At 39.5% G+C, this 14,657-nt stretch overlaps 2 protein-coding genes across 4 annotated transcripts in view; one reads left to right on the top strand and one right to left on the bottom strand.

Annotated features, from left to right (window-relative positions):
• LOC139761649 (succinate-semialdehyde dehydrogenase, mitochondrial-like) overlaps positions 1 to 14,657 on the bottom strand; it is a 228,420-nt gene that overhangs the window by 127,618 nt on the left and 86,145 nt on the right. The gene's annotated exons all lie outside the window — the stretch shown is intronic.
• LOC139761637 (asparagine synthetase domain-containing protein 1) overlaps positions 1 to 14,657 on the top strand; it is a 40,150-nt gene that overhangs the window by 594 nt on the left and 24,899 nt on the right. The window contains exons 1-5 of one of the 3 annotated variants that reach the window (XM_071685923.1): positions 96 to 230; positions 1,007 to 1,099; positions 6,931 to 7,008; positions 8,151 to 8,273; positions 12,503 to 13,417. In XM_071685923.1, coding sequence (XP_071542024.1) covers positions 1,040 to 1,099; positions 6,931 to 7,008; positions 8,151 to 8,273; positions 12,503 to 13,417 — 1,176 coding nt within the window. In that variant the 5' untranslated portion in view covers positions 96 to 230; positions 1,007 to 1,039. Of the gene's footprint in view, positions 1 to 95; positions 231 to 1,006; positions 1,100 to 6,930; positions 7,009 to 8,150; positions 8,274 to 12,502; positions 13,418 to 14,657 lie in introns of those variants that run through there. The other 2 variants (XM_071685932.1, XM_071685941.1) reach the window with 2 other exon arrangements.

Here is a 14,657-nt window from a genome sequence, read left to right as displayed (position 1 = left end):
AAAAATCAACAGAACCTATGAAAATATCACCTAACCTACCCAGCAGTCAGAATTTATTAATGTTCAATATCCACAAATGATGATGTACCGCCAGTGTGCGTCAATGTAAACAAACAGACAATGCACCGCCAGTGTGCGTCAATGTAAACAAACAGACGACACCACGATCTTTTGTTGCGGACGAATGTAATGTTAGAGCAGTGTATTTATACCATCATTTTAGCTACCAGGTGAGTTTTATTGAATATATATGTACAAGCAGGTTTTATATTTTTTCCAAGCGTACTACCAACTCTTACATTTTCCATGATAAACATGTATGTCATCACTTTAAGTTTGTAATACATGACTGCCATTTCCCACTTCATTGAGGTTGCACAAGGAAAAGATGAAGAATTTGAGTCCTTGCTCATATCCACTCTTTAGCAGCTATATATTTACTCATTTGTACTGTATAGGAAGGGAATTTTACACTTGTGTGGCCCCATCTCTTGAACCCTCTGCTATCATACAATGTTTAATTTATTTAAGCTGTCTGCACTGAAGGCAGAGAGCATGAATTATGTACATGTGTATATATGTATATGTCTGTGTGTGTATATATATGTATACGTTGAGATGTATAGGTATGTATATTGGCGTGTGTGGACATGTATGTATATGCATGTGTATGTGGGTGGGTTGGGCTATTCTTTCGTCTGTTTCCTTGTGCTACCTCGCTAACTCGGGAGACAGCGACAAAGCAAAATAATGATAATAATAATATATATAGTCTTTACACTGGGAGTGAGGCGTGTTTCATCAAACACTGACAAAAAGGAGCACTGTCTTTTCACTCAGAAAGTGTTCCCACATGAAGTGTAATCTTGGATCTGCAGAAGCTCTAAAAGGGGTTTGGGGTTGTATAATAACTGTATTACATGTAATACTAAATGTATAGACATATTTTATTTAATCTTCATCCATTGTGTATCTCCCATCTAAATGATTATTCTTCTGCTTGCAGATTTATATGCATACTTTGTAACTGTCTCTAAGAATGTGCGGCATCTGCTTCATTTGTGGTTCATTAGTCCCTCCACAACAGTTAGAAGATCAGGTTTGTGGCTCGATCTTTTTGCACGTAAAAGGTTGTATTCTTGTTTGGATTCATAAATAGCTCTGGTATATTCTAAATTTGAAGGACCATTCTTTGCTAATATCCCATAATGTTGCAATGCCCTTGGTTTCATGTTCAGTAAGATTCAGCAATGTTTTGTGTAATTTCAGATGAATGTCACCAGATATATAGCATTCATCCATTCCATTGTCTTAGAATATACTGATGTTAGTTTCCTCAGCTTTGCTTATGAACACAATGTAGAGATCCAATTTGAAAGAGGTCCAGTTTTATAAATGGATATCTTTCAAGTTGAAGAACTGTATGAGCTTTTTCAAACTGCAGTTCTTATTTATTCTCATGACTTTAATTTTGTTTATGGTAATGTAATCATTCTTGATTTAGGAGGTAATTGCAGTGATCAATGAACATGCATACATTAAAATGATTCATGTATATAATATTCAGCACTCCCCTAACGCTTTTTACAAAAATGACTATGTAACCATTTACCTCATGGCTGTGATTCTTCTTTTGCTGCATCATTCACACTACCCAGGAGTGAAATTTCTAAACACCCAAAGAATGAGATACACCCTTTCTTCACTTGCCACTGGCTCCTTATGTATGGATTAAGTCCTAAACAGCGTAATTTTTACCCAAAAATTTGCTCTGTATGAGGGGTTGATTTGCATGTACATGGGCTAAACTGGTAAGCTTAAGTGTAGCCAAGTTCTCTTGATGTATTGACTAAATATTTTGTGTTTACTGTTTTCTTACATGCAGGGGATTTCTCTAAGAGCTTGAGCTTAAATTATGAGAAAATGAAGCTGGGCAAGTCCATCTGGCCTTCCATGAGAGCTTAATCCTTCAAGAACCATGCAGCAGCCAGACAGGCATCTGGATCTGGATGCAGGCTTTTGAATTACACTACCTTAGGTTCTCCCTGATTGTGTAGCAAAATCCATTACATAGATAATGCTTCAGCATTCCTTTCCTCCACTCGAGTATATTTTTCTATTTCCTATTTTTAAAGGTTGGGGAGTTTTACACTTGTAGGTCCTCATTTCTTGAAATAACTTTACTGTTACAAAATCTCTTAAACTTCTTTATACAGTCTGCAGTATATCTTTTAATTACTTGAGACAAAACTTAACTTGAAATGTATGGAAGGAATTATCATTGAATTTAGTGATTTAATTAAACCAATTTTTTTCCTTTGCATTTAAACCAGAAATAAACTGGATAGAAAAATCATATCAATATATATGCTAGGATCTGTTGAGTAGATTTTTTTTTAAGCACTAGAGCTCCAGTCATGGACATAAGTCCACATCAGGGTAGGACCTTAATTGAAATACAAAGATGTTAATGAAAATGAAACAGAGGAGAAAAGAAAAAGTATGTATGAATTTTTGGGAAGTGAAAACCTTTTTTTTTTTTTTTTTTTAAGTCCTAGGATATTGTTACAGGGAAAGCATTGAAAGGGAAGAGGGTTCCAAAGGTATGAGTTGTAGGGAAAGACAGTTATCAAAATGGCCCAACCTTGAGTTGCCAACAACCACACACAAATCCTGTAGCCCAACAGCTTGCCAAGTATTGTGTGGTCTAGCTAATAGTACGGGCACATAAGCTGCATTACCTCTAATACCAAGGAAATGTATGTTCCTTTGAAATGAAAAGTTCTTTAACAAGACTATCTTTGCATTGAAGGTGACTTTTCACTCAAAGTCAGTTAAGCAAGGAGAGTCATGTAACACCATTGGAAACAAGTACCCCTGCTCCTACAACAAATGTAGCTTTGGGCTGTCCCTAGGAGCTGTGCCACATAATGGGTTACACCCAAACATTCACATTCACACACTTTTTTTCATTACAGGGAGGTGATGGCCTGGTCATCAGCTCCTAACCCTAGATCACCTGTGCATCTTTGCCCATAGTGCCAAATTCCCATCAGTAAAAGGCACTCCTCCACCTACATTGCACTTCACTGTCTTCCATAAAAGACTACTCAGTGCACTGAACTTGCACTAACCACTCAAACAATAACTTTCAAAACCTCCTCATGAACTACCTCACCCTTAGCATAAGCACCAAACAAACAACAGCTAAAAACGCTATCTCACTCTTCACAAACAAACCATGCTCTTCCATAGAGGCCCAATGACAAATTTAATGTCTTGCAACTCAAGGCATTTGGTATCAAAGAAGAATACACTGATATACTCAGACAACTCCAAGAACACAACATCCACATTCCCCTCTACCAAGGAACCAGACTCACATCCAAATATTTCCTCCTACCTTTCTAACACTCCACAACCTTAGATAAAACTGGCAAGGACAAGGAGGTGGACTCATAACACTTGTCCACCAAACCATACCTTTCTCCAACACCAGTGACACTAAAAGACAGTTAAAAAACAAGGATAATACCCAAGAAATACAATCCATAAGAAGAACATTTTGTAGTACTAACCACATCAACACCGACAGCTCCTTCTTCACATGCCCTCCAGATATAACTCCCCAACTGCAAAACCAAAACAGCATACCAGAATTTATCTCTGTGGAGATTTCAGTGCCCACCATCCCACTTTGCTTTGTACTGACACTCAAGATCTCTGAGTGGAACTACTCATAAACCAACTGCAACCTCTCAATATCCTCATTCTACCAGCCAGCCAGCCTCTTAACTCACCACCTCAAGCAGCCAACCACACTAGACACCACCTTCTTCTCACCAGCCTTACACACATGGACTGCCTAAAGCACATTGCACAAAATGTTGTCTGACCACCTGCTTCCTAGTAACACTCCACCTGGTCCATCCAATTCATACATCCATCAAAAAGACATACAAACTACAGGAAAGTAAACTGGCTAGCCTTTACACAGCTCATTGAAACAAAGGTATAAATATCCAGTACAGATGATTTCCTATACCTAAATCATGCTGTCTCACACTTCATCAACATATCCAATTGAGACAGAAAAAAATACCCAGAAAGACATGAAAGAAATATAACGCAAATTTCTCCCCACAGTGGTAGAGGATGTGTGGATCAGGTGTTTGCTTTGAAGAATGTATGTGAGAAATACTTAGAAAAGTAAATGGATTTGTATGTAGCATTTATGGATCTGGAGAAGGCATATGATAGAGTTGATAGAGATGCTCTGTGGAAGGTATTAAGAATATATGATGTGGGAGGCAAGTTGTTAGAAGCAGTGAAAAGTTTTTATCGAGGATGTAAGGCATGTGTACGTGTAGGAAGAGAGGAAAGTGATTGGTTCTCAGTGAATGTAGGTTTGTGGCAGGGGTGTGTGATGTCTCCATAGCTGTTTAATTTGTTTATGGATGGGGTTGTTAAGGAGGTGAATGCAAGAGTTTTGGAAAGAGGGGCAAGTATGAAGTCTGTTGGGGATGAGAGTGCTTGGGAAGTGAGTCAGTTGTTGTTCGCTGATGATACAGTGCTGGTGGCTGATTCATGTGAGAAACTGCAGAAGCTGGTGACTGAGTTTGGTAAAGTGTGTGAAAGAAGAAAGTTAAGAGTAAATGTGAGTAAGAGCAAGGTAATTAGGTACAGTAGGGTTGAGGGTCAAGTCAATTGGGAGGTAAGTTTGAATGGTGAAAAACTGGAGGAAGTAAAGTGTTTTAGATATCTGGGAGTGGATCTGGCAGCGGATGGAACCATGGAAGCGGAAGTGGATCATAGGGTGGGGGAGGGGGCGAAAATCCTGGGAGCCTTGAAGAATGTGTGGAAGTCGAGAACATTATCTCGGAAAGCAAAAATGGGTATGTTTGAAGGAATAGTAGTTCCAGCAATGTTGTATGGTTGCGAGGCGTGGGCTATGGATAGAGTTGTGCGCAGGAGGATGGATGTGCTGGAAATGAGATGTTTGAGGACAGTGTGTGGTGTGAGGTGGTTTGATCGAGTAAGTAACGTAAGGGTAAGAGAGATGTGTGGAAATAAAAAGAGCGTGGTTGAGAGAGCAGAAGAGGGTGTTTTGAAATGGTTTGGGCACATGGAGAGAATGAGTGAGGAAAGATTGACCAAGAGGATATATGTGTTGGAGGTGGAGGGAACGAGGAGACGTGGGAGACCCAATTGGAGGTGGAAAGATGGAGTGAAAAAGATTTTGTGTGATTGGGGCCTGAACATGCAGGAGGGTGAAAGGAGGGCAAGGAATAGAGTGAATTGGATCGATGTGTTATACCGGGGTTGACGTGCTGTCAGTGGATTGAATCAGGGCATGTGAAGCGTCTGGGGTAAACCATGGAAAGCTGTGTAGGTATGTATATTTGCGTGTGTGGAGGTATGTATATACATGTGTATGGGGGTGGGTTGGGCCATTTCTTTCGTCTGTTTCCTTGCGCTACCTCGCAAATGCGGGAGACAGCGACAAAGAAAAAAAAAAAAAAAAAAAAAAAAAAGAAATGTTACACACCAAACAAACCAGCTCAATCAAACCAGCGAAATCAGAATACACATCAGTACTCTAAATGACACCATCCACCACCGCTAAACTACTTGATGAGAGACAAACTGAAAGCTGGCACTACTTCCACAACTGAACCACAAGATCCATGGCAACCAACTTTAGTACACATTACGGAAGATCCACAGTTACTGCACCAATCCATTCATGGAGCCCTCCTGATCTATTCCAATGACATCCCTTCTCCCAAAGAACACTCACATATACTCATGAGATACTGCTGAAAAATCAGCCACAAACCAACTTCATCCCTAAACAGAGAAATCATGAAAAACCTACACAAAATCTTTCTAGAAACAACTGCCATCCCACCATTCACTGTTCCATATACAATCAATGCATGTATAACCTAGAATAACTCCCCTGCTACTGACAACATATTAAACTTTCACATACAACATGGAAACATTACACAAGTTGAGTGCTTTCAGTGTGAATGAAACCTGAGACATCGGGCAAGTAGAATGCTGGATGATTGAGTAACTTAAATCTGAAAAATAAGTCTGTGGCTTTAGGGAGATTTGTTGGAATAAATAGTAAAGCCCTGCATTGTTGCATGATGCTGAAACATACTGGTAATACTGTAGTACTGACTCCACTTTTAGAGAAGTGGTTTGGCTTGTGGATAATGGACTGACTGAAAAAAGAATAAGTCGGAAGATGTTTCATTGTACAGGCAGGACTGTATTTTATGAGAATAAAAGTCTTAGTGTTCAAGTGACAGGCATGTGGAGAAAATATAATTTGGAGGTGAGGACTGACAGTATATTTGCATGAATTCAGTTGTAGTGAAAACAGAGGAGGTGTAGGTGTAGGTGTAAGAAGAGTGTACTAATAAAAGAATGTAGAAATACTGCATACAGTTTATGATGTGAGAAGGAATTTCAGTGTGCCATTCTGGTCCCTAGGATTTTTATTTTCTATTTTGTAAGAAATTAACGTTAAAGCAAATAAAAAGTGTGCTTGTATTTCAGAAAGGGAGGTGGTATTATAAATATGATTAGATGGACAAAAGATTAAGAAACATTAGAAGTTTAGGTACAGTACCTGGGGATAGAGTCTTGAAAAGGATGGATGCAGTGAATGCTTATTTCAACAAATTAGGTGGATGATGTGGAGTAAATAACTAAACAAGAGTATTTGGGTGAGATGATCAGGAAAAGATATCAGAGACGACTTAGTCAAGTAAAGGGCTAGAGTAGTGAAGAATATTATGAGGAATGGGATAAGATGTGCGTGAAAGGTGATGAATAGGAATTACATAAGTAGACATACAGAATATTCAAAGTAGGATGATTTTCCTGTTTTTTTATTTTCATTTCTTTTTTCAGATTTGCTCAGATCACACCCTTCTTTGTCATCGAGGGCCTGATGTATATGGGAAGAAAGTTGTATCCATTAGTGATAAGGTGAGTGTTTTTAGAAACGTGCTGTGGTTTTTCCCTATATATGTCCTCCCACCACCTCCCACAGACTACAGACTACAACAAACATATTTTTTATATTTATATTTATTTATTCTGCTTTGTCGCTGTCTCCCGCTTTAGCGAGGTAGCGTAAGGAAACAGACGAAAGAATGGCCCAACCCACCCACATACACATGTATATACATACACGTCCACACAAGCAAATATACATACCTATACATCTCAGTGTACACATATATATACACACACAGACATATACATATATACACATGTACATAACAAACATGAGTCATTAAATCATGCAATTAGAACACTAGCTCACTCAAAAGAGAATGCCTGCATAATCAGAAAAATCTACTCTCACCCTCTTAAATCCTAACTGAAGTGAACCCATTCTGCAACCTCCCATCACCCTAAATATTGAACCACCATCCCCTACTCAACAAAACTCCAACTGTTCTTGGCATGAAGTATGACACATGTACGACATTCATTGCCTTGACCATAAACATCCAAACAAAGGCTATAAACAAACTATGCTCTCAGAACTTTTACTGGTACCAGATTTGGACAAGAAAAAGAATTCCTAAGTATCTTATACAAACATTTCTTCCACTCCATCCTGAATTGTGCCTCACCTACATGGTCATCTACCCTCCCAAAAGGAAATGTCACTTGAGAGAGGCAAAGAGCTTAGGGAATGGAAAACGAGAAACAGCAAATTTATATATAAGAAAGGACTTTGGGGACAGGTGTTGAACTACAGGCTGATCTAACTAATGAGTGTAGTAAGGTTCTGGAAAAGATTACAGTAAACCTTTGATTTAACAGACCCAGTATAATGGATTTCAGATTTAACAGACAAATAATAAAACTATATTGGTGATGATTTAAGAAAAAAATAAGATATCTCAAATGCCGCACCATATTTATTTCATATTGCACTTGTTTTTGGTAGCATGGGGTAGACTCACTCTGTTTCAGTCTTAGTCTGCCTCAAGCTTTCGTGCATTGTATTTGTTGTCTATTAGTTGCTAGAGAGAAGATTGATACTTGATGTACTTGTCTCTGTAGGAATAGAACAAGTGATTAGGAAAGGCACATGAAAGCTATAATTTTTCCAGGTTACTGCAGTGTTTGAAGGGTGTGTACTGTGGCTGCAAGGAATAGAACCAACAACACAGCCAGTTACTGATGAATATGGAAATATTCTGCTTTGGAATGGAGATATTTTGGCAGGTTTTGAGGTATTCTTATTTGGTCTTACATTTTTTATATTTACTCATCACATTTCATTAAAATCACATTTATACAGGCATTCTTTATTGTTTTCCATTTTGTTTTCTTAACTGGGATGTGTACTAGTTTTTTTTTTTTTTGCTTTGTTGCTGTCTCCCGCGTTTGCGAGGTAGCGCAAGGAAACAGACGAAAGAAATGGCCCAACCCACCCCCATACACATGTATATACATACGTCCACACTCGCAAATATACATACCTACACAGCTTTCCATGGTTTACCCCAGACGCTTCACATGCCTTGATTCAATCCACTGACAGCACGTCAACCCCGGTATACCACATCGCTCCAATTCACTCTATTCCTTGCCCTCCTTTCACCCTCCTGCATGTTCAGGCCCCGATCACACAAAATCTTTTTCACTCCATCTTTCCACCTCCAATTTGGTCTCCCTCTTCTCCTCGTTCCCTCCACCTCCGACACATATATCCTCTTGGTCAATCTTTCCTCACTCATTCTCTCCATGTGACCAAACCATTTCAAAACACCCTCTTCTGCTCTCTCAACCACGCTCTTTTTATTTCCACACATCTCTCTTACCCTTACGTTACTTAGTCGATCAAACCACCTCACACCACACATTGTCCTCAAACATCTCATTTCCAGCACATCCATCCTCCTACGCACAACTCTATCCATAGTCCACGCCTCGCAACCATACAACATTGTTGGAACCACTATTCCTTCAAACATACCCATTTTTGCTTTCCAAGATAATGTTCTCGACTTCCACACATTCTTCAAGGCTCCCAGAATTTTCGCCCCCTCCCCCACCCTATGATCCACTTCCGCTTCCATGTTTCCATCCGCTGCCAGATCCACTCCCAGATATCTAAAACACTTCACTTCCTCCAGTTTTTCTCCATTCAAACTCACCTCCCAATTGACTTGACCCTCAACCCTACTGTACCTAATAACCTTGCTCTTATTCACATTTACTCTTAACTTTCTTCTTTCACACACTTTACCAAACTCAGTCACCAGCTTCTGCAGTTTCTCACATGAATCAGCCACCAGCGCTGTATCATCAGCGAACAACAACTGACTCACTTCCCAAGCTCTCTCATCCCCAACAGACTTCATACTTGCCCCTCTTTCCAAAACTCTTGCATTCACCTCCCTATCAACCCCATCCATAAACAAATTAAACAACCATGGAGACATCACACACCCCTGCCGCAAACCTACATTCACTGAGAACCAATCACTTTCCTCTCTTCCTACACGTACACATGCCTTACATCCTCGATAAAAACTTTTCACTGCTTCTAACAACTTGCCTCCCACACCATATATTCTTAATACCTTCCACAGGGCATCTCTATCAACTCTATCATATGCCTTCTCCAGATCCATAAATGCTACATACAAATCCATTTGCTTTTCTAAGTATTTCTCACATACATTCTTCAAAGCAAACACCTGATCCACAAAGCCTCTACCACTTCTGAAACCACACTGCTCTTCCCCAATCTGATGCTCTGTACATGCCTTCACCCTCTCAATCAATACCCTCCCATATAATTTGCCAGGAATACTCAACAAACTTATACCTCTGTAATTTGAGCACTCACTCTTATCCCCTTTGCCTTTGTACAATGGCACTATGCACGCATTCCGCCAATCCTCAGGCACCTCGCCATGAGTCATACATACATTAAATAACCTTACCAACCAGTCAACAATACAGTCACCCCCTTTTTTAATAAATTCCACTGCAATACCATCCAAACCTGCTGCCTTGCCGGCTTTCATCTTCCGCAAAGCTTTTACTACCTCTTCTCTGTTTACCAAATCATTTTCCCTAACCCTCGCACTTTGCACACCACCTCAACCAAAACACCCTATATCTGCCACTCTATCATCAAACACTTCAACAAACCTTCAAAATACTCACTCCATCTCCTTCTCACATCACCACTACTTGTTATCACCTCCCCATTTGCGCCCTTCACTGAAGTTCCCATTTGCTCCCTTGTCTTACGCACTTTATTTACCTCGTTCCAGAACATCTCTTTATTCTCCCTAAAATTTAATGATTCTCACCCCAACTCCCATTTGCCCTTTTTTTCACCTCTTGCACCTTTCTCTTGACCTCCTGTCTCTTTCTTTTATACGTCTCCCACTCAATTTCATTTTTTCCCTGTAAAAATCGTCCAAATGCCTTCTCTTTCACTAATACTCTTACTTCTTCATCCCACCACTCACTACCCTTTCTAATCAACCCACCTCCCACTCTTCTCATGCCACAAGCATCTTTTGCGCAATCCATCACTGATTCCCTAAATACATCCCATTCCTCCCCCACTCCCCTTACTTCCATTGTTCTCACCTTTTTCCATTCTGTACTCAGTCTCTCCTGATACTTCCTCACACAAGTCTCCTTCCCAAGCTCACTTACTCTCACCACCCTCTTCACCCCAACATTCACTCTTCTTTTCTGGAAACCCATACAAATCTTCACCTTAGCCTCCACAAGATAATGATCAGACATCCCTCCAGTTGCACCTCTCAGCACATTAACATCCAAAAGTCTCTCTTTCGCGCGCCTGTCAATTAACATGTAATCCAATAACGCTCTCTGGCCATCTCTCCTACTTACATAAGTATACTTATGTATATCTCGCTTTTTAAACCAGGTATTCCCAATCATCAGTCCTTTTTCAGCACATAAATCTACAAGCTCTTCACCATTTCCATTTACAACACTGAACACCCCATGTATACCAATTATTCCCTCAACTGCCACATTACTCACCTTTGCATTCAAATCACCCAACACTATAACCCGGTCTCGTGCATCAAAACTACTAACACACTCATTCAGCTGCTCCCAAAACACTTGCCTCTCATGATCTTTCTTCTTATGCCCAAGTGCATATGCACCAATAATCACCCACCTCTCTCCATCAACTTTCAGTTTTACCCATATTAATCGAGAATTTACTTTCTTACATTCTATCACATACTTCCACAACTCCTGTTTCAGGAGTACTGCTACTCCTTCCCTTGCTCTTGTCCTCTCACTAACCCCTGACTTTACTCCCAAGACATTCCCAAACCACTCTTCCCCTTTACCCTTGAGCTTCGTTTCACTCAGAGCCAAAACATCCAGGTTCCTTTCCTCAAACATACTACCTATCTCTCCTTTTTTCACATCTTGGTTACATCCACACACATTTAGGCACCCCAATCTGAGCCTAGTTATTATTATTATTATTATTATTATTATCATCAAAACAAATATATTATAAGCTAGGCCTGGTGTTCCCCCTTTGGTGCTAACATGCTTCACTCTGTTACATGAAGGTAACCAATAAGAGAAGTTAGAGAACTGCAGCTGAGCAAAAATGAAATGTAAGAATTCTTGATATCCTCCTTTTCTCTAAAAACAATCCCATACAAATTTATAGGCAACCAAAACCATGGTTGCCTATACACAGCCAGGCCCTACTGACTTTTCATAGGTATCCCCAGCTGCTTCATATGTCCTTATTCATTCCAGTTATAAGTATGTTGCCCCTTGTATACTATATCCATCCAGTTCACTCTGTCCTGTGCACTCCTTTCATCCACCAGCATATTTAGGCCCTGACCACTCAAAATGCAACTCCATCCTTCCATCTCTAAAATTGTCTCCTACTTCTCCTTTTCCCCTCCACTTCTGACACTCATTCCATCCATATGTCCAAATCTTTTAAACAAACCCTCTTCAGCTCTGTCAACCACACTCTTCATACTTCCTCACTTCCCTGTTACCATTTCATTATAGAACTTAATATAGAGAAAGAGAGAGCAATCAGAGGTTGTTGCAAGAAATAAACTAGAAAAGTTGTCATATAAGATTTTAAGTATTAGTTTTATAGTATCAGAGTTGTAGATAAAGGGAATAAAGTAAGTTATGATATTGTGAATGCAAACAGTGTATAGAAGTTTAAAAGGTTATTTGATACTTCAAGAGATTTGGTCCGATGAATGCATAACTTCCTTCTTGTGCTGTGCAAACGTGTAATATTTTCAGACATACACACACTTTTGCATACATATATATATGTAAGAATATATAGAGAGAATGAGTATGCTGTGTGTTTGTTTTTGTGTAGGATTATTAGTGTGAACAGTATTCTAATGAATTCCAGGTTTACATTGAAAAATAATAAATTTCCTCTAAATTGCAGATTCCAGAAAATGAGAGTGACACAAAGTATATATCTGATAATCTTGCAACAAAAGGAGAAGCAGCAATTTTGTCCTTTTTAGGCACCATTAAGGGACCTTGGTCACTTATCTACTACCAGAAAGAAAAGAAAAGGTTGTATTTTGGTCGTGATGTGTTTGGAAGGCACAGCTTGCTTTGGCATCTCCCATCCACAGTGCAAGGGATATTCATGGTGTCATCTGTGTGCAGGCAGAGAGAAAATATCAAAGAAATACCTGCCTTTGGACTGTACTTTATCGATTTTACCACAGTTAGTTTAGAAGAATTTAAAGTTAATTTGATTCCTTGGTCAAATGTTGCTGAAGAAAGTCTAATGTCTTTAGAGCCTGTGATCAAAATTCAGAAACAGAAAATGGTGTCTAGTATTCAACATGCTCTCAACATGACTCTTCCATCAGATTCCCTATTGTTACATCTTAAGTCATTACCAAGCTCATTTGATATGGAAGTTATAGACAAACTTTACTTATCTATGAAAGATGATATTAAAAAACTGTTAGAAGTATTAACAAACTCTGTACAGAGACGAATAGATAAATGTCCACCAAAGTGTCTCAGTTGCACAAACTCTCCATTAAAGTGTGATCATTCGAGGATCGCAGTTCTGTTTTCAGGTGGATTAGATTCTGCCATGATTGCACTTCTTATAGATTCTTGTTTGCCTGAGTCAGAAAGTGTTGACTTACTCAATGTAGCATTCATGCAGAGAGTTTCTCAGAATGTTAAAACTTCTAATATATCTGGTGAGAAAAATATATCAAAAAGTGAAACAAACCCACTTGTAAACTATGAAGTACCTGACAGAATCTCAGGAAAGCAATGTTGGCAAAAGTTACAAGAGATAAGACCGCATAGAAAGTGGAACTTTGTTGAGGTAAGTGTAATCTAATTTGCTTTCAAGACAAAATATACTTTGAAGCAGGAGCAAATGATTAATAATACTTAGTTCATTAACCATGAGGGCCATGCAGTTGTACATGATGTATTACTGGAAACAGCTCACAAAATCTAGCTGTGTGGGTTATATCTGTATACTTTTCATACTTGTATGCCATTTCCTGTGTTTGTGAAGTAGCACCAGGAACAGAGAAAGGAAGACCATATTCACTCATGTCCATTTTCTAGTTGTCATGTGCAGTGCACTGCTATCCACAACAGTCTCCCACAGACCCTTCCATGGCTTCCCACAGCCATTTCACATGCCCTGGTACAGTTCATTGACAGAATGTTGCCCCCTTTATACTACATAAGTCCAGTTGCTGTAACCCTTGTACACCTTTCAAATTCCTGCATGTTCTGGGACTGTATATGTACAGGGGCAGCTGGTGGAATGCTTGATCAGTATCTTGTGGAGGTGAGGGTGAAGATTTGTAGAGGTTTTCAAAAATGAGGGAACAGTGGTAGGGAGAAGCGAGTGGTGAGGGTAAGTGAGCTTGAAAAGGAGACTTGTGTTGAGAAATACCAGCAAAGATTGAGTGCAGAATAGCTAAAGGTTAAAGCAAATGAAGTGAGGGGAGTGACTAAGGAACCAATCACTTTCCTCTCTTCCTACTTGTACACATGCCTTACATCCTTGAATAAAAACTTTTCACTGCTTCTAGCAACTTACCTCCCACACCATATACGCTTAATACCTTCCACAGAGCATCTTTATCAACTCTATCATATGCCTTCTCCAGATCCATAAATGCTACAAACAAATCCATCATTTTTCTAAGTATTTCTAACATACATTCTCACATGAGGCACCCCCTCCCTTGTGTGTGCATAAGGTAGCGCTAGGAAAAGACAACAAAGGCCACATTTGTTCACACTTTTTCTAGCTGTCATGTGTAATGTACCAAAACCACAGCTCCCTTTCCACATCCAAGCCCCACAAAACTTTCCATTGTTTACCCCAGACGTTTCACATGCCCTGATTCAATCCATTGACAGCACATCGACCTCAGTATACCATATCGTCACAATTCATTCTATTCCTTGCATGCCTCTCACCCTCCTGTATGTTTAGGCCCTAATCGCTCAAAATCTTTTTCATTCCATCCTTCCACCTCCAATTTGGTCTCCCACTTCTCCTCGTTCCCTCCAGCTCTGACACATATATCCTGTTTGTC

The sequence above is a fragment of the Panulirus ornatus genome, chromosome 3, assembly GCF_036320965.1.
Source record: "Panulirus ornatus isolate Po-2019 chromosome 3, ASM3632096v1, whole genome shotgun sequence".
Classification (NCBI taxonomy): Eukaryota; Metazoa; Arthropoda; class Malacostraca; order Decapoda; family Palinuridae; genus Panulirus; species Panulirus ornatus.
Note: the sequence above shows the minus strand (reverse complement) of the source record. Positions and strands in the feature narration are given on the sequence as shown.